Below are 27,773 nucleotides of genomic sequence, written 5' to 3' on the forward strand. Positions count from 1 at the left end.
ATAAATGCCAGATGTTGAAGAAGGAAACAGGTCTGCTTAACGAAAGAAGTGACATGCAATGGATCCCACTTGTCAGCGTGTGAAGCTAAATGATGGTAACTTCATACCTGTATTGGGATTTGGTACCTATGCACCTCCAGAGGTAATAATCACATTTTCAGTGTTGAGCATTTAAAAGAGCAAAGCTAGAATAAGTGGACGATGACCTGAGTTGCTCAGCTTTGGGTTTCTGTTACTCTGCGTGACTTAAATGGTCTGTTTTACTAGGCTAGAGCTATTCTACGTTCAAAGAGAAAAGGTAGTTAATGTTTGTTTCGCATTCACGTCTGTCATATGGTAATCTACTGCTTATTTTTATTTTGTACACTGCTTTTTTTCTTCTGTTTCTGTCCTTTTCTTCTTCTGTTTCTGTGTATTGCCCAACTTGGCAGAATATATAGAACTCAACAGTGAAGGACGTTGCCTGGCAGTTCCCCTTCTAGGAGATGACTGCAGTGAGAATGGCTTCTCCATTTATTTCTACAATTGAAGAAATCTTTTATTCTTCCAATAGACATGATCAAAAGAAACCTGGGTGGCAACAAGGCCTAAAGATGGGGTACATGAAAACTGTTGGAGAGAATTGCTGAGCTGCCGCTTAGCCTTTAGCATGACACAGTAATACTGGTCCTGGACTTACTACAATACGCTGCACATCTCTCACCTCTAGGAAAATTATGTGACAGGATAAATAACCTTATTTTAAGAAAAAACGAGAACCTCACAAGAGAAATTTTGAATTTTTGGTCCATGTTAACATGCATCAGATTTGCATAAAAATGATAGGGGTGGTCCTCTGACACAGAAGTGGACAAAATGGAGACTTTATTTTCTAGACTGAACTATTTCTCCACTGGAAGAAAACTTGAATTCCAAGGCTACTAAGTATGTGAATAGGGACTAGTCACATAAAATTTGTTACTTTTCTCAACTGTACATTGTAAGAATTTATAGAGAGACGTCTTGAAGACCATCGACACTAGCAGTTTACTTTGTAAGCGATTGGCATGAGGGGAAGTAAGGAAATCACAGCCCTGAAGCTCCAGCCTTGGTGAACTTGAGTGCCTGCACAGCAAAGAGATCAGCGCTGGTATCAGGGGAAGGCGCTGAGACCTGACATCTGGTCCTTTTTAATATTATTGGAAATAGAAAGCTCCTGAAATACTCGTATTAAAATAGAAAACTGTTCTATGTATGGCTTTGTTGTTTAAAAAAGGTACCTTTCAAATCTTTATCCAAATTTGGTAGAGAAGTCAATAATTTTAAATTTCACTGAAATTATGTCTTTCCTAAAAAGGTCGGCCTTATTTTTTAAGACTAAAGCATACTTTACTATTCCCTGACAGGTTGCAGTTAATTTCTTATGTATAAGTCTACATACTTGGAGTATATGTGTTTACTCCTAGTATTTAGTTCTGTCATGCAGACAGAATGGCTAATGGCTGTGTAGAAAGAGTCACCGCTATAGACTGTCACCCATAGACGCAGATGTTTTCAAAGTTGGAGCCTGGCTGGTATCTTAGAATTCCTCATCATTTCCTAACTAATAAGGGTAGTGTCTATAATTAACTACTTGTACAAAGTGTGGGGCTTCTGTATACCTGCTTTCTTTACAAGACTGGAAGTTTGGTGTGTGCTATACAGACTGGGTCAATGTAACTAGCACTCAGTTAAAATCTTGAGGATTGAGTCTCCCAATAGCATCCCTTGTAGACAATATTTCCCCTATGTTGTCAAAATGTGATGCTGGAGGAAGTAGTGTGTTTCCTGCAATATCATTGAGAGACAAATCATAGGAACTTACACTGTATTCTTTCCATAATTTCCTCCATGTGCCAATTTACCATGTGTTCATCTCACTATATTAAAGATAATTAGGAGTGTGCATGCAGTCACTCATGCCTGTAATCCCAGCACTTTTGTAGGCAAAAGCAGGTGGATCCCTTGAGCTTGGGAGTCTGAGCCTGGGTAACATAGTGAATCCTGTCTCTACCAAAAATACAAAAACCAAACGAGGCATCATGGTGCCTGTCTGTGGTCCTAGCTATATGGGAGGCTGAGGTGGGAGAATCTCTTGAGTCCAAGGTAAAGAAGGTGGGGGTGGGGGCAGATTTTGTAGTGAGCCAAGATTGTGCCACTTTATACCAGCCTGAGTGGCAGAGTAAGACTCTGTCTCAAATAATAATAAAAATAGCTATATTTATAAGTTGAATCTTGTTAACTTTTCTAACAAATGACTACATCTGAGGTTGTTGTTGGGCAACTCCATGCTAGTGATTAACCAGTAATTGCCCGGGACTGAAGAGATCCAGAGATACCCAACCTTTATTATTAACCAGGAAAGACTAAAGCAAATTGGGATGGGTTTATAACCCCATATATAGAACTAACCCAAGACACGAGGATAATGTGATGTTTGTGAAGGCCGTTGCTGGTGCCTGAACTACTGACACGGAAACGCTGGAAAAGGAAGAGCATGGTTCCTTTAAACGATACAGAAGCAGGGAAGGGAAGCGCTGGGTAGAGGAGGCCGTGGTCTCTGGCTAGGGTCCACCTGTATGGACCTAGGTGAGGACAGGAATTTTTGTTTTCCTGCCCAAATGTTGCATTTCCCAAGAACACCCTGGCCTGCCACGTCCCCATCCTGTGCCTATAAAAACCCGAGATCCTACCAAGGCAGAGACAGAAGCAGCTGGACTTTGAGAGAAGCGCATAGGCAGAGGAACGCACAGGCAGCTAGACATCTAGAGAAACACGCTGAAAGGCACCAGCACGCCAGCAGGCCACATATTGGCAGAAGCAGAATGGTGCTGAGTTTGGCTGGAGCAGTCAGAAGACAGCCCAGGCTGTTGAGCAGCCCGACTCCAGGGGGAAACGTTCCCACTCCATTCCCTTTTGACTTCCCCAACCTACTTCCACTCAATAAAACCTTGCACTCATTCTCCAAGCCCAGGTGTGATCTGTTTCTTTTCAGACACCAAGGCTAGAACCCAGGATACAGAAAGCCCTCTGTCCTTGCGACAAGGTAGGGGGTCTAATTGAGCTGGTTAACACAAGCCTGTAGATGCAAAACTAAAAGAGCAAGACTAAAAGAGCACCCTGTAACACACGCCACTGGGGCTTCAGGAGCTGTAAACATCCACACGTAGACGTTGTCACAACCTGCCCGTCTGTATGCTCCCCTAGAGGTTTGAGTACTGGGGCACTGAAGAAGTGAGCCACACGCCCTTGCACACCCTGTGAGGAGAACAAGAAAATTTTTCCCATTTCACTACCTCTCAAGCACATTAATCACCAAATACTACCTTCCGTTTCTTCTTCAGGTTCCGAAGAATAGAGCTGTGGAGGCTGTCAAATTAGCAATAGAAGCTGGGTTCCGCCATATTGATTCTGCTCATTTATACGATAATGAGGAGCAAGTTGGACTGGCCATTAGAAGCAAGATTGCAGATGGCAGTGTGAAGAGAGAAGACATATTCTACACTTCAAAGGTACTGTGCCTATGATGAGCATGAATGCACACATACTTAATGTGATTCTGTGGAGATGACAATTCTGTAGCTGGTTCAGTAGTTGTGGATGAATTGCACTTATTAATTCCAATTTATTCACACATATTCATGTATTAAAACTAAAATAAAAGGCAGAGAATGATGATGTCTTTCTCATCATTGTAATGTTCAGATTTATTACTTGAAAGTCACTTTAGATTTTGAGCCTCAGCTCAGATCAGTATAATATTTTTATATATTCATTTTTTGAATTTCAATAGGTTTTGGGGTACAACTGGACTTTGGTTACATGAATCAGTTGTATAGTGGTGATTCTGAGATTTAAGTGAAACTGTCAGGTAATCAGTGGACACTGTACTCAATATGTAGGCTTTTATCACTCACCTTACTCCCAACCTCCCCCACACTGAGTCCTGAAAAGCCCATTATATCATCTGTATGTCTTTACATCCTCATAGCTTAGTTCCCACTTATAAGTGAGAATGGATAGTGTTTGGTTTTCCATTCCTGAATTACTTTACTTGGAATAATGGCCTCAAGCTCCATCCAAGTTACTGCAAAATATATTATTTCATTCCTTTTTATATATACACTATTCCATGATGTGTATATAGCACATTTTCATTATTCATGCATTGGTTGATGGGCACTTGGGTTGGTTTCATATTTCTGCAATTGCGAATTGCACTGCTATAAACATGTGTGGGCATATGTCTTTTTCACATAATGCACATAATGACTTCTTTTCTTTTTGATAGTTACCACTATTGGGATTGCTGGATCTAATGGCAGATCTACTTTAAGTCCTTTGAAGAATATCCATTCTGTTTTCCATAAAGATTATACTCATTTACATTCCTATTAGCAGTGTAAAAGTGTTCTCTTTTCACTACATTCATGCCAACTTCTTCTGTTTTCTGAACTTTTTAATCTAAACATTCTTGCAGAAGTAAGGTGATATCTTGTGGTTTTAATTTGCACTTCCCTGATTATTGTAATGTTGAGCATTTTTTCATATGTTTGTTGGTTGTCTGTATATCTTCTTTTGAGACAGTCTATTCATGTTATTTGCCCACTTTTCAACAGGGTTGTTTTTATCTTGCTGACTTCTTTGAGTTCCTTATAGATTCTGGATAATGGTCCTTTGCTGGATGCATAGTTTGCAAAAATTTTCTCCCATTCTGTAGGTTGTCTGTTTACTCTCATGATTATTTCTTTTGCAGCACAGAATCTTTTTAGTTTAATTAGGTCCCATGTATTTATTTTGGCTTTTTTGTGCATTTGCTTTTGGGAGTCTTACAGACATTCTTTGCTGAGGCCAACGTACAGGCCAATGTAAAGAAGAGTTTTTCCAGTGTTATCTTCTAGAATTTTTATGGTTTCAAGACTTAGACTTAAGTCTTTGCTCCATCTTGAATTGGTTTTTGTATAAGGTGAGAGAGGGCATTCAGTTTTATTCTTCTACATGTGACTTAACAGTTGTCCCAGCACCATTTATTCAATAGGGTTCTTTTCCCTGATTTATGTTCTTGTTTGCTTTGTCAAACAAAGATTAGTATTTGGCCTAATTTCTGGGTTTTCTATTCTGTTTCATTGATCTAAGTGCCCATTTTTATACCAGTATCATGTTGTTTTTGTAACTATAGCCTTGTAGTATAATTTGAAGTCTGGTACTGTAATGCCTCCAGATTTCTTCTTTTTGCTTAGTATTGCTTTGGCTATTGAGGCTCTTTTGTGGTTCCACATGAATTTAGAATATGGCCATTTTTATACTATTGATTCTTTCTATCCATAACCATGAGATGTGTTTCCATTTGTTTGTGTTATGTATCATTTCTTTTAGCAGTGGTTTTTTTTGTTTTGTTTGTTTGTTTTGTAGAGATCTTTCATCTCTTTGGTTAAGCATATCCCTAGGGATTTTATTTGCAGCTGTTGTAAATGGCTTGAGTTCTTAATTTGATTCTCAGCATGGCTATTGTTGAATAGCAGTGCTATTAATTTCTGTAAATTGATTTTGTAACCTGAGACTTTATTAAATTTGTCAGATAGAGGAGCCTTTTGGATGAGTCTTTAGGAGTTTATAGGTAAATGATCATATTATTGGTGAACAGCAATACTTTGGCTTACTCTTTCCCAATTTGGCTGTCCTTTTTTTTTTCCTTGCCTGATTACTCTGGCAAAAACTTCCAGTACTATGTTTAATAGAAGTGGTAAAAATTGGACATCCTTGTCTTGTTCCAGTTCTCAAGGGAATGCTTTCGACTTTTCTCCACACAGTATGATGTTGGCTATGTATTTGTTATATGTGGTTTTTATGCCTACTTTGTTGAGGGTTTTTACTATAAAGGGATGCTGGATTTTATTAATTGCTTTTTGGCATCTATTGAGATGATCGTATGGTTGTTTTTAATCCTCTTTTTGTGATATATCATATTTGTTGGCTTGTGTATGTCACAGCATCCCTGCACCCATGGGATGAAAACTATTTGATCATGATGTATTATCTTTTCGAGGTGCTGATAGATTCAGTTAGCTAGTAAATTCTTGAGGATTTTTGCATCTATGTTCATGGGGGCGATTGGTCTACAGTTTTTTTGTTTGTTTGTTTTTTGTTTTGTTTTTGGTATGTCCTTTCCTGGTTTTGGTATTAGGATGATATTGGCTTCATAAAATAATTTAGGCAGGATTTCCTCTTTCTCTATCTTTTTGAATAGTTTCAGTAGGATTGGTACCAGTTCTTCTTTGACTGTCTGATAGAATTCAGCTGTGAATTCATCTGAACCTGGACTTTTTTTGTTGACAATTTTTTATTACCGATTCAATCTTGCTGCTTGTTATTGGTCTGTTCAGGGTTTCTATTTCTTCCTGATTTAATCTAGGAGGGTTGTATGTTTCCAGGAATTTATCTACTTTAGATTTTCTAGTTTGTGCACATAAAGGTGTTCTTAATTGTCTTGAATTTTTTTTTAATTTCTCTGGTATTGTTTGTAATGTGTCCAGTTTCATTTCTAATTGAGCTTATTTGGATCTTCTCTCTTCCTTTCTTGGTTAATCTCACTAATGGTCTCAGTTTTGTTCATCTTTTCCAAGAACCAGCTTTTATTTTCATTGATCTTTTGTGATTTTTTAATTTCAGTTCATTTAGTTCTGCTCTGATCTTCATTATTCCCATCCTTCTGCTAGCTTTTGGTTTACTTCCTTCCTGTTTCTCTAGTTCATAGTGTGACATTAGGTGGTCAATTTGTGCTTTCAGACCTCTTGATGTAGGCATTTAATGTTATGAACTTTCCTTTTAGCACTGCTTTTGCTGTATTCCAGAGGTTTTGATAAGTGTGTCACTATTATCATTTATTTCAAGATATTACTTGTCATTTTGGTTTTATTTTTAACCCAAAAACATTTAAGAGCATACTTAATTTCCATGTATTTTTGTAGTTTTGAGGGTGCCTTTCAGAGTTGATTTCTAGTTTTATTCCACTGTGTTCTGAGAAGATACTTCATGTAATTTAGATTTTCTTAAATTTAATGAGACTTGTTTTGTGGCCTATCATATAGTCTATCTTGGAGAATAAGAAGAATGATGAGAAGAATGTATATTCTGCAGTTGGTGGGCAGAATGTTCTGTAAACATCTGTTAAGTCCATTTTCTTAAGAGTACAATTAAATTCATTGTTTCTTTGTTGATTTTCTGTTTCCACACTTGATCTTAGCCAAAAGGCCGAGAAGCGATGATTTTCTGTCTCAATTATCTAACTAGTGCTGTACAGTAGAATATTGGGTCCCCTATTCTTATCGTGTTGCTATCTTATTTATTAGGTCTGGTAGTAATAGATTTACAAATGTGGGAGCTCCAATGTTGGTGCATATAAATTAAAGATTGTAATATCTTCTTATAGGATTGATTCCTTTGTCATTATATAGTGATCGTATTTTTTTTTTTTTTTTTTTACTATTTTTGCTTTAAAGTCTATTTTGTCTGATATAAGAATAGCAACTCATGCTCACGTTTGGTTTCCATTTGCCTGAAATCTCTTTTTTCACCCTTTTACCTTGAGTTTATACAAATCCTGATGTGTTAGGCGAATCTCTTGAACACAGAAGATATTTGGTTTGTGGTTTATTATCTATTCTGCCATTCTGTATCTCCTAATTGGAGCACTTAGGCCATTTATGTTCAATGTTAATACTGAGATATGAGGCACTGTTCTATTCATCATTTTAGTTGTTACATACTTTGGATTTTTTGTTGCTGTTGTGTTATTGTTTAATAGGCTTTGTGAGTTTTGTGCTTTCAGGAGGTTCTACTGTGGTGCATAATGAGCTTTTGTTTCCAGATTTATAACTCTTTATAGCATTTCTTGTAGTGCTGGTTTGATAGTGGCAAATTTTTTCAGCATTTGTTTGTCTGAAAATGACTTTATTTCTCCTTCATTTATGAATGTAGTTGTGCTAGATACAAAATTCCTGGCTGACAATTATTTTGTTTAAGGAAGCTAAAGATAGGACCTCAGTCCCTTCTAGATTATAAGGTTTCTGCTGAGAAGCCTCCTGTTAGTCTGATATATTATTCTTTATAAGTGACTTGATGCTTTTGTCTCATAGCTCATAGCTGTTAGAATTGTTTCCTTCATGTTGACTTTAGATAGCCTCACGTCCTTGTGCCTTGGTGGTGATATGTTTGCAATGAATTTCCCAGGAGTTCTTTGAGCTTCTGGTATTTGAATATCTAAGTCACTAGCCAGGCCAGGAAAGTTTTCCTCAATTATTCTCTCAATTAAGTTTTCCAAACTTTTAGACTTTTCTTCTCCCTCATGAAAACCAATTATTCTTAAGTTTGGCTATTTTACATAAATCCCTATTTTGTAGAGACTTTGTTCATTTCTTTTGATTCTTTTTTCTTTATCATAGTCTGATTGGGTTAATTCAAAAGCCTTCTCATTGAGCTCTAAAATTCTTTTCTCTACTTGTTCTAGTCTATTGTTGAAACTTTTCATTGCACTTTGTATTTTACTAAATGTGTCTTTCATTTCCAGAAGTTCTGATTGGTGTGGCGGGGGAGGGGAGGTATCTATCTTCTTTGAAAATTTTTCATTCATATCCTCAATTATTGTTTAAATTTTCTTTAGGTTGATTTTCACTTTTCTGTGGTATCTCCTTAAGTAGCTTACTAATGAATCTTCTGAATTCATTAACTGTTATTTTAAAGATTTTATCTTGGTTTGGATCCATTGCTGGGGAGCCAGTATGATCTCTTGGGAGTGTTTTGGGTGACTCCCAGAGTTCTGGGTGACAAAATAATGTTTTGTTATATTATCATAATTACTTTGTTGGTTTCTTCTCATTTTGATAGACTATTTCTTCTAATTGTTCTTAAATTTATTTTTTATTTTATTAGGTATTTTAAATTTCTCTTTTCCCTGTTAAGAATCTGACTATAATGTTTATACTTTATAATAACCTAATTTGATCTTTAATGCTATTAGATGTGAAGACTTTTATGAGTTCCTTGGTTATAGAGAGTCTTTGTATCATGGCTTCCTTAGATGCTGGTTGTAGTAGCTATATACTCAGTATGTGGGCGGGTTCACTGTCTCCTATGAGATTTGAATGGCAGCAGTCTCTTGAAAGCTTATCTCATTCTTCTGTTGTATTTTCTATTTATTCATTTTCCCAGCATTTTGTTTATAAATTTATTTTATTTATTGAGTATCCTCAACCAAGGATACCATCCCAGGCCAGTAGAGTTGGTATCTCTGGATAGAAAACATTTGTAGCCAAAGCAGGTGGATAAATGTACTACCCAATGGTGGGCAGAGATCCCAGCTTTGCTGAAGATAGTTGGGAGAGCTCACAGTTGGACTCAGTATCTTATCAGGGTGAAGAGTAGGAGCTATCTCAGCTCACCTGCCAGGCTGACGGGAAAGCTATTCACCACCCAGCCTCTCTTTTGTCCCAGTGTTTTGGATATTGAGATCAGACAGGCACCATTTTTTGTCTGTAGGAATGCTGATGTTCCAAGTAGGGAGAAATAGTGACTGCCTCTCATGCAAGTCTGAACCTGGGAAGTGCTCCTCCTGTGGGGATGTAGTCATGCTGAAATGTTCCAGGAAGGCTGGCTATACATGTACTAATGCTGAGCTCCTTTGGGTGAAGCCCTAAATATATTCTGCAGTGATGGACAAGAGGAGAAAGAAGATCCCTTCTCTAAGAACTTTCATGAGCACCAAGGCTGCTTGACTGTTGAGGGTAGAGATTTAGACTTTCCCCACTGAACCCAGCACGGCAATTGTCTCTGCTAAGAGAAATTTTCCACCTATAAAAAGATGTGGGACCTATATGGATTATTTTGTCCCACAGAATGTTCCCTTGATGTGATGCTCTTTCCCTTAACCTGAGAAGAGGAGTTCCTGAAAGACAGACTATAGAGATTGATTGTTATTGCTCTTCTGGGTCTAGCCACCCAGTAGTGTGGTTGCCCCACTCTGAGCTACTGCTGGGGAATATCTACAAGGGATTTGGTGATGTGACCTGTCTTCAAGTCTCTCAGCAGTGGGTGCCAGCTCCAGCTCTCATGGGGGAGGCAGGGAAGTGACATAGACTCTGTGAGATTCCTTAATTATAGATATCCCTGATGTGCTGCACATATCACCCTGATGTGCTGCACAAAGCCCTAACTGCCTCTGCTGCACAGAAGCATTCCCACAGGGAGCGGGGATTAGACGGTGGCAGTAAGCCTCACTGAGATCACATGGAGTTGGCAAGGCAGATCTCAGAGCCACAGTACTCTGTGAAGAGCACTGGACTAAGTTCCAAGCAGCCTGTGCCCAAATGTTGATTATAACAGTAGTAAACTTGTCCTATGGGCAAGCTCAAGACTTCTGGTTAGCCAGGTAGTTGCAGGCAATGGTGGTAGCTGAAATCGTGCACATGTCTTCTCCTACTTGGATGCAGTGTTATTCTACCTAGATATTCTGTGATAGACTGTGTTGGTTGGCCTCCAGCCAAGAGATGGCAGTTGCAAAAGAGCACCAGCTGTGGTAGTAGCAGTGAGAATTGAGCTTGCCTTATGCTCCCTTGGGGAGGTATTCTGGTTTCTCAGGTGATGGACAGGGCCATATTTCCCAAAAATTCATTGTTTGTGTGTCAAGCTACCAGGGTGAGTGGAGGTGGACAACCAGGTTTGGTCAGGGTTAGGCAGGTATGTACTCTGACTCTTCTGGAGTGAGGCTAGCCACCACTGCTGTGAGGGTCAGGGGATGGTTCTCAGACCACCGGGGTAATGTTCCAAAGGGGAGTATAACTGCCTCTGCTGCAGAGAAGCGTTCACACAGGGAGTGGGGAGTAGACAGTGGCCGTAAACCTCACCAAGACCTCATGGAGTTGTCAAGGCAGCTCTCAGTCCCACAGTGCTCTGCTAAGAGCACTGGACTAGGTTCCAAGCAACCTATGTTCAGAACTCAGACTTGCCATGGCCATAAGCTTTTCCTATGGAGATAACAACTTTGGTTTTCAAGCTATGCCCCTCCACATCCACCTGCAAGGCCAAGTGGCAGGCTTCTGCATTTGTCTGCAGCACACTTCCTGCTTTCCCCCAGGGTTCTGGCAAAAGAAGTTCATCCCCACTCGAGATAATATTAATATCATGAAATTCCGTTAGAAGCTTCTTCCAATCTGTGACACCTGCCTGAACTCCCCAAGTTCAGGTTGGCTGACTTCCCTGATATTCCCTGTGAGATAAAATAAGAAATGGCTTCCTTTAGTCCATGCTGGACATTGGGAATGCGTTTGTGGCACTTGCCACTGCTGCTTCTACTTTATTTCTCACCTCTCCCTAAGTCAGTTCTGGGTCTGGGTAGGGTTAATGCCTTCCCCATGGCCTGGATTTTCAGATTACCTGGTGGGAAAGGATTCTGGAGGCAGTTTCTTTCCTTCTCACACCCTGGGAACTTAAGTTTTTCATCTGTCTTACAGCCGAAGCTGCAGCCCGCCACTTCTTTCAAAGGGTCTGTGAATTCTTTCAGTTTTCCTATTAAGTTCCTGCATTGCTTCTTGGGAAAAAAGTGTGCAGTGTGAATCTCTGCACACTATTCTGTCTTTCCATGGAAGAGACATGCTAACACTGCCTCCAATTCACAATCTTTGGGGGAGAAAAAACAGATCAGGATGGTTTAACATAGACTACAGACTCATAGAGACCTATAATCATATTTAGTTTTTCTTATGTCTAGGTTAACTTTCTTCAATAGCGTATTATTCTTAATCTCAATTGTCCTTTTCATCAAAGCGTGTAGGAGGAGGGGAGATGCAACATAAGAGAGCCCTATGAATATTAAACAACAGATAACAAAGTGTCTTGAATGGTGTTCAACACATGTCAGCATGTTGAAAACTTTTTGCTCTTCACTTTCTAAACAACAGGAATACTTATTCTTATCCATTGGGTTCAACGGATGAGAAAATTAGACTATTCAAATGCTTTATAAATTCTCTCAAACACAATTCAGATAATTAGAATAATTATTTCTTGATATCAATTTTTACCTATTGAAAATTTTAATTCCATTGTTCTGCAGGTGTACTAACTATGTATGCAATATATAATCGCATTCATATGGGTAGGTCATATCAGAAGAAAACATACAAAGGGAATTTTTTTCCCCAGGAGTCATTAGTGTGGAATGGTGAAAAATGTGTAAATATTAGGTGGAGCAAACTAATACAATTGGCTCATGTTTTTATTCAACACAAATCCTTTATTTTACTCTGCAGCTTTGGTGCACTTTCCGTCGACCAGAGTTGGTCCAATCAGCCTTGGAAAGCTCACTGAAAAAACTTCAACTGGACTATGTTGATCTCTATCTTATTCATTTCCCAGTGGCTCTCAAGGTAGGCAATTTGTGGGACCAAACTCCTTTCTCTTCTGTTGTCAGCACGACCATCCTTTAAGATGATGGTTGAATGAAGCGTCTTCTTAGGAGGGTGTAGGTATTATTACATGGGAGAAGAATCCTATGTATAATGCCTAACCCCAGTTTTATTGAATAAATAGTGAAAACTTCTTTCTCTAATGTATGATGACAACAGAAGACAATACATCAACCTCAAAGCCTCTCCCTCAAAAACTCGAGAAAATAACAATAGCCACCTTCAAGGTCCTGTCTTAATTAAGTTTCCTGAATCCATCTCTTAGGATATGCACAGATGCAGAAACTTATGCAGCTGCGGTGCACCCCCCACCCCCCCAAAAAAAAACTGCTGCACAGGTAGTGCACAGTGAGTTTCAATCATCTCTCCCCATTTTAAGCTGAAATAGATTTGGTGGAACTCACTCTGGGTGAGTCTTAAACTGGAAACCTTCATTGGGACCTGAGAATCCTTGCCTTTTTCACTGAGGTTTCTTTCACAATGGAGTTTGTAGCTTTGCTTAGCCATGAATTTCTGTGTTGTGCATAATTTTTAATTTAAATGTATAAAAAATACTCAGGCTAGTTTATTTAAAAGTTTATTGCATGATGCAAATGGGTAGTCACTGCCATGTATACATTTAAAGATTTGATGTAGACTCTAAAAATGTGACCTTTTCTCCGTAATTATCTATGCACTCCAAGAGGTTTTCTGGATTTTTGTCCCAACCTTTTTCATTGGTGGCAATGATAGCTTTGAGGCAGCTCAAAGTTCCTGGTCATTAACATAAGAGAGCCTCCCTCGGTCTTACGACTTTCAAATTAATATTGAAAAGAACTTCATTTGACCATGTTTAGTTTATGATCCTGCCCATGGACTATCAAGTCTTCAAGGGGATAAGAAGCTCTTATTGTATCACCCAGATCAAGAGTACAGTCCCTTATTGCTGGATATGAAGGACTTTTTCAGTCAAAGAGAGGCATTTCCCCAGAGAAAATTATGGGAACAGACAAAAGTAACAAAAGTCAACTGTGAAACCCCATTAGATCCTGTAAAATGGTTATGTATTAACACATAATGATAGAAGTAGGGGATTAAGGGAAGCCTGTCTCCTAAAGACGTTCCTTAAAATTCCATATGTGAAACATTTTGCCCACATCATTTTCTAGAACATTGCAGCACCTATCTCATGGTGGAGTATTATCCTAAAATGTACCTGGGAGCATGCCTATGGCTGGAGAAGTTGAATTGTGACATAATTAAAATGACTGTTTCTACTTCAGCCAGGTGAGGACCTACTGCCAAAAGATGAAAATGGAAAAGTAATATTCGACACAGTGGATCTCTGTGCCACGTGGGAGGTGAGTGCTTGGAGGACGGAGCACAGAAAAGGAAGACAAGATGGGGCAAACCTGTTTCCCAGCTTCCATGTGTGAGAAGGGAATATGCACCATTGGATCTAGAAATTAAGGAGCTTGACAAAGGAAGTTTTGCTGAGTGGTAGGGAAGAACACATGACTGAAAAAGAATAGAGAGAAATGAAGGAGACAAATTAGGGACAAGGAAGACAGGTATTCCCCATCCTCCATGTGCATTTATCTCTCTAGTTTCCTAAAGAGGACACAGAAATTCTTCCTGTTGCTGTCACTATCCTTTTCTGTTATCTGTTGTAATTTTTCTCTTGAGAATCGATGCGATTTTCATTGTCATCTCAACTCACAACTGCTTTCTCCCCAGGCCATGGAGAAGTGTAAGGAGGCAGGGTTGGCCAAGTCCATCGGGGTGTCCAACTTCAACCGCAGGCAGCTGGAGATGATCCTCAACAAGCCGGGGCTCAAGTACAAGCCCGTCTGCAACCAGGTGCACTCCCTCAGCCTCTTCTTTCTCTTCTCAATGCCCATCTTCCTGTCCTGCTGCCTGGCTTCCATTTGTGCTATTCTACTTACTTTTGTGAAACAGAAGATTTTAAAAAGAAAGGCTTTGTGTAGAAGAACATGGAAGACCCTTAATTGTACCTCTCCTTGGAGAAGGCTTAGTGAAAAAGGTACAGAGACCTTTATGCTGAATTGCAATATTTTTGCTGGAGGTAAATTTCATCAAGAAGGACTGAAATGGTTAATCAGAAGTCAGGGAGAAGTGGGCTTATCTCTAAGCTACAAAAGACCACCGGAGAGTGGATGGGTCAAGATGATTTGGAGCAAACTGTGTAATTATAAAGGCCATGAAAACATGGGATGAGCAGTAAATCAGGAGAGTGAGAATAAAAGAAGAAAGATACTATGGATTTAAATGGGGTTTAGATGTCTGAATGCTTTTTGTTGACATCTCTGTTTTCACAGTTCTTGAGCAAGTACTAAAAATTAACTGGAAACAAATGAAAGTCATCCAGATTAAAGACAGGAAGTCACCTGTTTATGAGAGCTCCTTGGAGAGATAAGCTGAAAGGACATTAGTTGCTACCCCCACCCCTGCCTTGTGTAGAAAAGCCTGCCACTCTTGTCTCATTTAGACCCAGACTCCAATAGGAGAGTCTTATAGGTGGACCACCTAGGAAGAGAAGTTCTAAAGCACAAAAAAAGAAAGCATTTCAATTTGGGCTTATTTGCAGCTGGAAATGGGGGAGTGGACTAACTGACTAAAGTTCTGTCCTGTCCAGCCTGCCCTCATTTCAGTCCTCCACATTCTTATTTCATGTTTGGACTGTGCTAGAGGAACAACTGTCTTATACGGGCTGCAATTCAATACATTTGTAAATACCATACCTACCAAAGGACTTAACACTGAGAAAATGAAGATAACCTTGGAAAATTCTAAGACAGTCACTTTCCACTCCTGGGACATAGGTGGTCAGGAGAAATGAGAGACGCTGTAGAAGCCATATACCAGACGCACAGATGGCTTTGTGCTTACTGTGGACTCTGTTGATGTTGCAAGAACGGAAGAAGTCAAAACTGAACTTTACAAAATAACTAGCACATAAGAAAATAAAAATGTCCCTGTATGTATGGGTGCTAAGAAACTAGACTTGAGGAACTTGTCTCTCTCAGAAATTGAGAAATTGTTAGCAACAGTTGAACTGAGCTCATCAACTCCTTGGCATTTGCAGCCTATCTGTCCAATCATAGGACATGAACTAAAGGAAGGAATTGAGAAACTCCATGACGTGATAATTAAAAGAAGAAAAATGTTGCAGTAATAGAAAAAGAAAAGATGAATACAATACCTTTTCTGTATATATGAAATAGATTTTCTCTGGTCTTGACAAATGCAAGACTGCCTACAGCTTAGTTTTTCTGTGTGCCCCCCTGGGTGCTATCAAAGCTTCATTTCATTGAACAATCAGATGCCCAACTCTGTGGCTTTGTGGAAGATGAGTAAATGCAGTGATGCTTGAAGTGGTCTCCTCTCCCTAGCCCACAAATATTTTGGTACTGTCATTTTGGGAAGTCAAGCAAGTATAGTAAATTAACCAGAACACAATTGTGGAAATTTGATGCAAAGTTAGTGAAATAAAACTTTAAAGAGTGAAACAAAGAAAGTTACCTGTTTATGGAGATAACTAGTTATGGTGGATGAAATCACTACTGAGGAAAATTTAGCAGAATATTGAGCTCACCTTGTGACAGCCCACATCTTATTCTGATGCTCCTCTTTGACTTCTGTCATCAATTCAACTGTTTAGACGCATCTATTCTGTGTATGGTTCTGTTGAAACATGTAGTATTTAAAATGTATATATTTGATAATATAATAATATAAAATGATTTTCAATCAAAAAGTTTAGGATTTAATGTGGTTTTAATATTAGTTTTACTCTTTTTCAATATAACAATTTTCAAATTTTAGAGAAATTTGAAGGGATAATTCAGGACATCCACCTGTTACCATCTGTATCCAAAATTATTAACTTTGCCAACCTGGCAAATATGTGGGCATGTATATATGTGAGTATATCTGCATCAATACATGTAGTATTTGTTGAATCTCTTCAAAGTATATTGCAATGGTCACAATTTAACTCTACAGACCTTTCGAAGTATGGCATAGAAATGAGGATATTCTCCCAGTAACAGTACAATTATTATATCTAAGGAAATAACAATAATGCCCTCATCTCATTGACTATCCCATGTGTATTCAGATTTCCCATTGTTTTATTGAAAGGTCTCTTATACCTCTTATATTTTAACCAGAAACAGAAGATGAAAAAATTTAAAGATACCATCAATATAAAAAGATATTAAGTACCTGAAATTATACCTAATAAAAGATATGACCTCTACAAAGAAAATTCTAAAACAATGGGAAATGTTAAATAAGAGTAAATAAATAAAAGATGTATCACACATGCACACAAATCCAATTGTGACTCTCAGCTTGTGGTACTTTGATCAGTTAACTTGTCGTTCCAAGTTTTTAAAAGGTAAGTTTCTGTGATTGGAAGTTATACTTGAATGCTTTATATCATCAAAGTTAAACATTTTTGGTGAGAAACTGTCTCTACCTTGCTGTATCCCTGAAATTATACCACAGTATTCCCAACAGCATGAAATGACAGATTGCCCCACAATTAGTGATGCTAATTTTGATCACTTGATTAAGCAAATGGTAGCCAGATCTAATTTTCATAGACACGTGTTTCCCCCTTTGCAATTACTAGTAATCTGCTGGGTGATAATTATCAAGAGGGAAAATTACATTCCACTACAAATTTCCACATAATAATTGAGTATTCATCAATGATGTTTCAAATTTTTATATTGTATTATTATTATTGTATTTGTCCTTTCCATGTGGCTTTAAAGTAATTACTTTCAACTTTAACTACAGGTTTTACTATTCTGACTTTACATTTTATTATGAAAAAAAAACTTTTTCACCAAGAAGAGAAACAATTACTCAATTACTCCCAACATGCTAAAAGCTGAACTCTTTCCCTTTAATTATTCATGTCCCAGAAAAGAAATTACTGTAATAATCATTGTATTAGTCCATTTTCATGCTGCTGATAAAGACATACCCAAGACTGGGATGAAAAAGAGGTTTAATGGACTTATAGTTCCATATAGCTGGGGAGGTCTCACAATCATGGTAGAAAGTAAGGAGGAGCAAGTCATGTCTTACATAGATGGTATCAGGCAAAGAAAGAGAACCTGTGCAGGAAAACTCCTCTTTATAAAACCATCACATCTCGTGAGACTTATTCACTATCTCAAGAATAGCACGGGAAAGATCCTCCCCACAACTTAATTATCTCCCACTAGGTCCTTCCCACAACGCATGGGAATTATGGGAGCTACAAGACAAGATTTGGGTGAGGACACATAGCCAAACCATATCATGCAACCCCTGGCCCCTCCCAAATCTCATGTCTTCACAATTCAAAACCAATCTTGCATTCCCAACAGTCCTCCAAAGTCTTAACTCCTTTCAGCATTAGCTCAAAAATCCACAGTCCAAATCTCATCTGAGACAAGGGAAGTCCTTTCCACCTATGAGCCTCTAAACTCAAAAGCAAGTTAGTTACTTCCTAGATACAACAGGAGTATAGGCATTGGGTAAATACAGCTGTTACAAGTGGGAGACATTGGGTGAAACAAAGGGGCTACAGGACCCATGCAAGTCCAAAATGCAGCAGGGCAGTCAAATTTTAAAGCTTCAAAATGATCTCTTTTGACCCCGTGTTTCACATCCAAGAGTCAATGGGACTCCACTCACACCCATGCTGATATAAGAAGTGGGTTCCTATGTTCTTGGGCAGCTCCACCCTGTGGCTTTGCAGGGTACAGCCTCCCTCCTGGCTGCTTTCATGGGCTGGCATTGAACGTCTGCAGGTTTTCCAGGTGCACAGTGCAAGCTGTCAGTGGCTCTACCATTCTGGGGTCTGGAGGATGGTGGCCCTCTTCTCACAGCTCCACTAGGTGGTGTCCAAGTAAGGATTCTATGTGGGGGCTCTGACCCCAGAATTCCTTTCTACATTGTTCTAGCAGAAGTTCACCATGAGAGCCTGGGCCTGGCAGTAAACTTCTGCCTGGACATGTAGGTGTTTCTATACATCCTCTGAAATCTAGGCAGAGGTTCCCAAACCTCAATTCTTAACTTCTGTGTAACTGCAGGCTCAACACCACATGGAAGCTGCCAAGGTTTGGGACTTGCACCCTCTGAACCCTCTGAAGCCACGGCCTGAGCTGTACCTTGGCCCCTTTTAGTCATGGCAGGAGTGATTGGCATGCAGAGCACCAGGTCCCTAAACTGCACACAGAATTGAGACCCTGGGCCCAGCCAATGAAACCATTTTTCCCTCCTAGGCCTCCACCTCTGGGCCTGTGGGCTGCCACAAACGTATCTGACATGCTGTGAAGACATTTTCCTCATTGTCTTGGTGATTAACATTTGGCTTTTTGTTGCTTATGCAAATTTCTGCAGTCGGCTTGAATTTCTTCTCAGAAAATGGGTTTTTAATTTTTACTGCATCATCAGACTGCAAATTTTCTGAACTTTTATGCTGTTTCCCTTTTAAAACTGGATGCTTTTAACAGCACCCAAGTCACCTCTTGAATGCTTTGCTGTGTCGAAATTTCTTTAACCAGATACCCTAAATCATCTCTCTCAAGTCCAAAGTTCCACAAATCTCTAGGGCAGGGACAAAATGCCACCAATCTCTTTGCTAAAACATAAAAAGAGTCACCTTTGCTCCAGTTCACAACAGATTCCTCATCTCCATCTGAGACCACTTCAGCCTGAACTTTATTATTCATATTACTATCAGCATTTTTGTCAAAGACATTCAACAAGTCTCTAGGAAGTTCCAAACCTTCCCATATGTTTCTATCTTCTTCTGCACCCTCCAAACTGTTCCAACCTCTGCCTGTTACCCAGTTCCAAAGTCATTTCCACATTTTTGGTATCTTTTCAGCAACACACCCCTCTACTGGTACCAAGTTCCATATTGGTCCATTTTTACATGCTGATAAAAACATACTCAAGACTGGGGAAAAAAAGAGGTTTAAAGGACTTACAACTTCACATGGCTGGAGAGGTCTCACAATCATGGCAGAAGGCAAGGAGGAGCAAGTCACATCTTACATGGATGGCACCAGGCAAAGAGAGAGTTTGTGCAGGGAAACCCATTTTTAAAACCATCAGATCTCAAGAGACTTATTCACTATCATGAAACCAACACAGCAAAGACCCGCACCCATGATTCAATTATCTCCCACTGGGCCCCTCCCACAACATGTGGTCATTATGAGAGCTACAAAATGAGATTTGGGTGGAGGCAAATACTTTTGATCTCTCTTTTAACCACTCAACACTATGAACATATGGATTGTTTTGCTATAACTTGTGATTGATTTTACTCATTATCGGTTTCTGATGTTCAAATCTATACAAACATTACTACTGAGATTCCTATAAAACTACTACTTTTGTCTTTTAATGCTGCCCTCAGGAATCTTTAAAGAAATTCTTACTTTCTGGAACACTTTGATGTTCAAAGCTCAGAATCTTACCCTATCCCAAGTCCAGAATTGACCGTGTGCCCTTCAAGTGGTCAGAGGTTTTTAGAACCTGGCCCTGGTTCATAGAGTTGCTTGTGCTCAGAAATAACATTTCTATGTATACTTTTAGGAAACATCAGTATAAAATTTATTTTTATGAGAAAGATCACTACTTGACAATAATATTCTCAGTTCAAATTTAATGTTACATATTATTCAGCTTATTTTAATCTTTTTATATTAACATAACTGTTTTGAATTATCTGATGCTTTTCTGTCTTGATCATCTGCAGGTGGAATGTCATCCTTACCTCAACCAGAGCAAACTGCTGGATTTCTGCAAGTCAAAAGACATTGTTCTGGTTGCCTATAGTGCTCTGGGAACCCAACGACTTCAACAATGGTAATAAAAGCAACAGGAAGTTTACCTGAAATGCCGTTTTGATGAAAAATTTTAATTATAGCATACTCAGTCTCCTGGAATTCACTCTTAGTGAGTCAGGGTAAGGGGAGAATTTGCATCTCTTACAAGATCCCAGGTGAGGCTGCTACTGTTGGTCAGGGACCTCACTTGAGAAACTCTGGTGCATAATGAATGCCTTAGTCTGTTTAAGGAGCCTCCTACCAAACTGAATCCAGTCTCAAGACTTCAGCATTTCTGGCTTTACTTCCAGGATGGACGTAAACTCCCCAGTTCTTTTGGAGGACCCAGTTCTTTGTGCCTTAGCGAAGAAGCACAAACGATCCCCAGCCTTGATTGCCCTGCGCTACCAGCTGCAGCGTGGTGTTGTGGTCCTGGCCAAGAGCTACAATGAGCAGCGGATCAGAGAGAATGTGCAGGTGAGGAGCTGCGTGGGCATCAGGGCTCCTGCACTGTGTCCTTCACATGTTTTTCTTATAAGGCTCTCAGGACACCCTTGGACTAAGTCCATTTCCCAGGCATTTCCTATGCACAAATGCTTTGTGTACATCCTAAGGATTTTCTTCTCTGCCACAGAAGAGGCAGCATGGGTGAAGAGAATCAGGATGGGACCAAAACCAGAAATTTTGGTTTCAGCATAAAGTTGGCAACTTATTCTCTATCCCTCCACTAGAGACATCACCTTTTCTTCATTTTCTGAAATGAGGAGTTGGGTTAGGTGTTCTCTAGTCTTCAAATCTTTGCAGTTTTTTTTCATGTCCTTGTTTACTCAGTATAAATTTCATATATTTATTCTCTTAGAATTTTTTTTTGAGTGCCTGTTGAAGTCTTTAGGTATTTTTATTAGGATGCTTGTCTTTTCCTATGTGTAGAAGACCATAATTAAGTAAGTAAAATTATAAAAGAAAACCCCTCATCATAGAGGTTCAATGCAAAACCATGTATTTAACTGACAATTCTATGGTTTGAATTTTAGCCTAAGCTCCACCTGAACTAAGTCTAGTCCTTCTGTTCCTGGCTGGGCTCTCTCACGTGTGTGCAAGGCAACGAGGCCACTCTGCAGAATTAATCCAAAATTTATATTCTGGATATTAATTCTTTAGAGATTCAGATGTATTGTTGAAATAGCCTCTCCCAAAATATACCCATGTTTTGATTCTCTTTATGTTTGATTTAATAAACAAAAGTTTCTACTCTTAATTCTTAGTCAAATTCTTCATGACATTTTCTTATAGTTGATAATACTGTATCTTTTCCTATATTGGAAACATGACAATATGTTACTGTTATTATATAGTAAAATATTATATATATTATATAGTAATACATAGTAAAGCAATATATGATATTCTACTAATATCTTACAAAAGCATTAATGTGCTTTTATAAATTGGGATAACTTAAATTGATTTTTAATATGTGAAATAAGGAGGCAAATGTGCATATACATAATTTTTACTTGATATTAAAATGTCCTAAGAATTATTGAAAAATCCATTATCTGCTCACATATCTTAATTTTTCATCCCATGATAAAGTGTCCATAAGTACTTCTCTGATATTTCTCCTCTTTTGAAGTGAGTTATTAACTTTCCTGTACTGTCTAACTTATGTTGAATAGAAAGTCTTATTACCAGAATAGTATAAGTATTTTTCTGGCTTATTCTTTTATATAATAATGTCTTGGCTAGTCCTTAAGGGGTGTTCTGTTATATAACATTCAGTATTATCAACTTCAACAAAAGAGCTAATCTTTTGTTCTCTGGCTGAAACTGCTATGAAACTGCAGAACAATTTGGTGAGAAGTGATTATTTGACTATTGAAATTTCCAGTTTATGACCACACGAATATTCAGTTATTTACATATTTTAATACACACTTCAATTAGTTACATAGTATTCTTTATTAAGGCATTTGTTTATGTTTTCCTAGATTCATAGAAAACTTATAATTTTATAGTCTTTTGGATAACTTTTTCCTTTTTGATAATTTTCTAATCTATGCAAATATTCTACGAATAATACAATGAATGTTTACCTAGATTCATCAATTGTTAAATTGATGACATCTTTATTCTCTCTTCCTCTCTCTCTCATTCTCTTTTTCATTAGAGTATTCCAATAAATTTATTTAGTAATTTAGTATTATATGCTAGCAATTAGTGACAGCTTTTTGATATTTAAATTCTCTCCAATTTGAATACTGAGATCCTTTTCAAACAACTGCTTGTGTTCTTTGAGCATGACATTATTAGTTTTTGGACAATTACTGTCTTGGATTTTGTTGAAAACAGTTTTTTTTTTTTTTCACATTATACCTGCCCATTGAAGATGGAAATACAGATGGATGTTGGATTTCAGCATTTCTCTATCTGATGTGAAACTGCATAACTCTGCAGACAAAGAGAGGATCTCAACAGAAACTAGAGATGGAACAAAGTTAACCTATGTGTACGTGATTAGTTCATGTACTTAGAAGATTCAGAAGAATCTAGGGGGAAATTTTGAAACTTATAATTTAGACAGTTTGATGGTGATACAATTTGGATATTTGTCATCTTCTAATCTCATGTTAAAATGTGATCCCCAATGATGGGAGTGCGGTCTAGTGGAAGGTGTTTGTGTCATAGGGGCAAATATAGAAACAGAAATCTAACAATATCCATCTGTATTCATCTGTTTTGTGCTGCTGTAAAGGAATACTTGATGCTGGGCAATTTATACAGAAAAGAGGTATCTTTGGCTCAAAATTTGCGGGTTGTACAAAAAGCTTAGCACCAGCATCTCATCCTGGAGAGGTTTCAGGAAGCTTTAAGTTTCAACGTTAGGTCATTCCTTTGCTCCCATATCTGATAATAGGCTCTTAGAAGCAGCCACACTACCTGTTGAATGTTTTCCTGCCTAGAAATTTCTTCCACCAGTTACCGTAAGTCATCACTCTTAAGTTCAGACTTTCACAAACCCCTAGAGTGGACACAATGCAGCCAAGTTCTTTCCTAAAGTATAACAAGGGTGAACTTTGCTCCAGTTTCTAATAAATTTCTCATTTTGAGCTTAGATCTCGTTGCTCTAGACTTCATTGTCCATATTTTTATCAGCATTTTGGTCACAATCATTTAGCCAATGCCTAGCAAGTTCCAAATGATCCCTTATCTTCTCATTTTCTTCTGAACCCTCCTGACACTTCCAAACTGTGCTCATTACCCAGTTCAAAAGCTACCACCACATTTTCAGCGATTTTTAGCAACGTCCCACTCCTGGTACCAATTTTCTGTATTAGTCCATTGTGCGCTGCTATAAAGAAATACCTGAGGCTGGATAAAATATACTGAAAGGTGGTTTATTTGGCTTACCATTTTGCAGACTGTACAAAAAACATGGCACCAGCATTTGGTTTTGGTGAGGCCTCAGGAAGCATTTACTTATGGTAGAAGGTGACAGAGGAGCAAGCACATCAAATAGCAAGAGATGGAGTAAGACGGAAAAAAAGATAAAATGTCAACCATTTTTAAGCCAGATTTCATGTGAACTAATGTAGTAAATACCTATTACCATGGAGAGGGCACCCAGACATTCATGAGGGATGCCCCCATGGCACAAACACCTCCCACCAGGACCCACTTCCATCACTGGAGAATCACATTTCAACCTGAGATTAGGAGGGGACAAATATCCAAATTGCATCACCATCAAACTGCCTAAATTATAAGTTTCAACATTTTCCTCTAGATTCTTCTGAATCTTCTAAGTACATGAACCAATCACATGCATACAAGGTCAACTTTGTTCCATCTCTAGTTTCTGTTGAGATCTTCACTTTGCGGTGTTGTGCAGTCTCAACATATACTATCTAGGAATGGATTTACTTTATATTTTACCTGATGTTCTTTAATCACTTGAGAATTTAGAGATGTCTTTCATAACTTTTGGAAACTTATCAAATATTTTAAGTATTGCCTCTACACCCTACTCTCTGATATATTTGGCTATTGCAAGTTGACAACTATGCAATCTAACAACAATAAAAATTTTCTTCTTTGGTAGGTTTTTGAATTCCAGTTGACTTCAGAGGATATGAAAGTTCTAGATGGCCTAAACAGAAATTTTCGATATATTGTCTTGGATTTGTAAGTAACTTTGGAAAATGGGTTGCCCAGTTTATTTTTAGAGGAGGAATGTCAGTTGAGTGTTTAAAGTGACCTCAGTACCAGGGAGACAGGGGCCAGTGTGAGAGGTGAGACAGAAATTTTCTGGAACTCTCCTTCTGGATTCACTCCAGAGCTCTGTTCTCTGCCACGGGAGTGGACCCAGGGTCGGCATGGGTTAACCTGACCCTGCTCCCCTGACTTCATTAAACTTTTCAGAGTAGTCGATATTATTGCTGTGTCTGCACCTTTCACGTAGGCCTAGCATTTCTGCTATGACCTAGTAGACAAACTGTGGATATTGCTCATATGGCCTGATTAGATGGTTTTCCAAATCTGTACTTATAGCTTATCCTTCCAAACCTGCTCAGTTCCTCATCAGATAAAAATTTCCAACAACATTGGTGTCCATGCCAAAAATTCTCATCTTTTCCATATGGAATTGCTTACTAGATCATGTCAATTCAATATCTTCAATAATTTCAAATTTCTTTCTTCCTTCTCTTTAGACATTTGGCCATGACCCAAACACCATTTTGCCTCCAGAAAGTTTGCCCTTAGTGTGCAATAGAACTCTTGGCTTTGATTTTTTGCAATATGGAAATCTTAATGCAGACTATAATGAAGTTTTAGAGGAGAGAGATTAAAAATCAAAAGAAGAGCCAGGCTCTGTGGCTCACTCCTGTAATCCCAACACTTTGGAAGGCCAAGGCAGGTGGATCACTTGAGGTCAGAAGTTTCAGAGCAGCCTGACCAAAATGGTGAAACCCTGTCTCTACTAAAAATACAAAAACTACCTGGGAGTGGGAGTGCACACCTGTAATTCCAGCTACTCAGGAGGCTGAGGGAGGAGAATCATTTGAACCCAAGAGGTGGAAGTTGCAGTGAGCTGATTGTGTCACTGCACTCCCACCTGGGAGACAGAGCAAGACTCTGTCTCAAAAACAAAAAAAACATCAAGAGAAGAGTTGGAAAGCCCCATCTTTGGAGATAATACATAGCTGACAAAAGATCTTACTCTTTCTACATGCTCCAAGCGTCTAGGATTCACAGAAAGGCACTCATGTGATGAGGGAAAAACAACTTATGTCACTACTTGCAGTGGAGATATTAACAGGTAATAGACAAGATGAGATAATGTATTAAAAAGGGTAAGCACAGCAGCACATCATAAGAGCTCAAACATTTTTAGATATCGTTGTTTATATTTTCATAGAGGAAAAGAGTAAAATAGGAAATCATGAAAATGAAAGGAAGAGTGGCAAACCTCAGCAATTTCACCATCAATCAGCTATTTGATATTGACGAATCATTTATTCATCACTCTATTTTGTGTGATTTCCACCTAAAGACTGCCCTGAGCATATTGTAGAGTTTTGGATATGGAACCCCATATCACATATCACAATTTACATGTCTGAATCAAAGAAATATTTTCCATTTGGTAAGCAGCTAGTCAGTAATGAATATATTTTTTAAAGGATGTATGATTGCTACCAATAACATTTAACACTCAAAACTTTATTTGTGATGAAATATAGCTGACTTATTTCTATTCAAAGCAATGCAGGATAAGTTCCTGCTTTCATTGAGAATTTGAAACAGAAAAGATCAGAATATCTCTTTACTCTGTTGACAGATATGGAGGACTATGTTTGAACAATTAACCCTGTGTGGTTTATGTGATAAATTCCAGGCAAGAGAATATAAGTTGAATAATTTCTTATTTTGAAAAAACTCCATATTATAAAGTCATGTTCATAAAAGACAGAGATTCTACAACTAGTCAGAAAATAAACTTCTTAACATTCACACTAATGGCAGCTTCATGGAAATCACTTCCCTACCACCTTTCTAATAGAGTCATTTCATTCATATTATGTGCTGTTATTTCTCTTTTCAGTTTTGCAGGCCACCCTGATTATCCATTTTCAGATGAATATTAACATGGAGGGGATTGCAGGATGTCTACAGAAGGCCCTGCCTGAGGATGGTGATGCAAAGGATGTCTCTGTGCTGGTGACTAGAAACACCACCTCTGGTTAAATCCCTCTTTCTTGGAAACTAAACTTTAGTTAGCCAGATATGTCCATAGGCCAGAAAGCCAAGACGACCAATTTGTATCATCTTAAAATAATTGAATGTTTTTCCTTAAAGATTCTTTTCCTATTCCTTTCTCTGTTACTTGTGTGTTTCTTTTCCTTCTAGTTCATGAGGGCCAAAAACTATGATTTGCCTGTAAGTTTGGGGCAGGGAGTGGATGATGATAATTATTTAAAGACATTTTTGAGGTGACAGTGGGTGGAATGTTCAGCCTCTAGAGGAGGAGCAAGTGAGAGGTATTCATCGATTAGTCTGTCTTCAGCTCTTTTAGAAAGAAGAAAGCACACAACATAGGGCCTAAAAGGTGAGCCATACTGACAGGATGACCAACAATCCATGGCCTCCCTCTAGCATCACAAGAATTGGAGCTCCAGCAACCTGGGGATGAAGCATTCCTGCAGGGTGATGGTTAGGGAGGTGGGAGGACACCCATCCAGGAGAAATAATTAGAAGTCAGATATGGGGAAGGTTAGGAGAAGGGAGTTGAGCACATCTCTGCTTGGGAAATACAGGCGCATGCTCTTTTGTCAATTACATCTTATGCATACAAGGAAACTTCCCACATTGTTTTAAGGCTGAGATCCAGGCCTTGACCTCCTAAGTGTGTCCAGTATCAGCAGTGACCTTGCTGGGCTGTGGTGGAGGCAGGACATCAAAGACACCATTGACTGGTCACATTCTCCTGATTATCAGCTCCATATAGAGCAAATATTATTAGGTTCTAAAAATATACTATTCATTTGTTCTACTCAGTCTTTTGAAATATTTCATACATTTAAAAAGGCACACTTACTAATATAAAATATCCCAAAGCCATAACATGTCATTGTCAAATGAATTTCAAAATTGCGAGTACTACATCTAATAAACTATCAACAATTTCAAAACTCTTTGGAAAACAGTGTATATACAACAGCATGGTGCTTTCAAACTTCGGCAACCTTCAGGAATGATTCTTACAAAGACATGTAATCGTTCATATAGTTTGTAGGGGTAACAAATTAATCAGCTAGTCAACAACATACAATTTCATTCCAGACAACTTTTTTGAAAAGTTGGGATGATGTCATGGGCTACTGGCCAAAGCACTTTGAGACTGACAGGTGTCTATAACGTTTATGTGCACGTTCTCCAATGCTTTCACCCT

At 38.5% G+C, this 27,773-nt stretch overlaps 1 protein-coding gene and 1 pseudogene across 1 annotated transcript; both read left to right on the top strand.

Annotated features, from left to right (window-relative positions):
• LOC105710886 (aldo-keto reductase family 1 member C4) lies at positions 1-26,695 on the top strand. Its single transcript, XM_012443383.3, has 9 exons — positions 1-142; positions 3,363-3,530; positions 12,321-12,437; positions 13,739-13,816; positions 14,193-14,315; positions 20,251-20,360; positions 20,632-20,797; positions 24,423-24,505; positions 26,427-26,695. The coding sequence occupies exons 1-9, from the start codon at positions 59-61 to the stop codon at positions 26,467-26,469; spliced, it is 972 nt and encodes a 323-aa protein (XP_012298806.1). The 5' UTR covers positions 1-58; the 3' UTR covers positions 26,470-26,695.
• LOC105710838 (ADP-ribosylation factor-like protein 4A) lies at positions 14,567-20,244 on the top strand (annotated as a pseudogene).
• Positions 26,696-27,773: the final 1,078 nt, after the last annotated feature.

Source organism: Aotus nancymaae, unplaced genomic scaffold (genome assembly GCF_030222135.1).
Source record: "Aotus nancymaae isolate 86718 unplaced genomic scaffold, 86718_ANA_hifiasm-v0.15.2.pri h1tg000083l, whole genome shotgun sequence".
NCBI lineage: Eukaryota > Metazoa > Chordata > Mammalia > Primates > Aotidae > Aotus > Aotus nancymaae.

What these genes read in the sequence shown, in the direction of transcription:
- LOC105710886 (XM_012443383.3), top strand. Translation starts at nt 59, where the DNA reads ATGGATCCCACTTGTCAGCGTGTGAAGCTAAATGATGGTAACTTCATA. An exon ending in GTACCTATGCACCTCCAGAG is followed by an intron (nt 143 to 3,362) that starts GTAATAATCACA and finishes TTTCTTCTTCAG; the next exon opens with GTTCCGAAGAATAGAGCTGT. An exon ending in ATCTCTGTGCCACGTGGGAG is followed by an intron (nt 13,817 to 14,192) that starts GTGAGTGCTTGG and finishes CTTTCTCCCCAG; the next exon opens with GCCATGGAGAAGTGTAAGGA.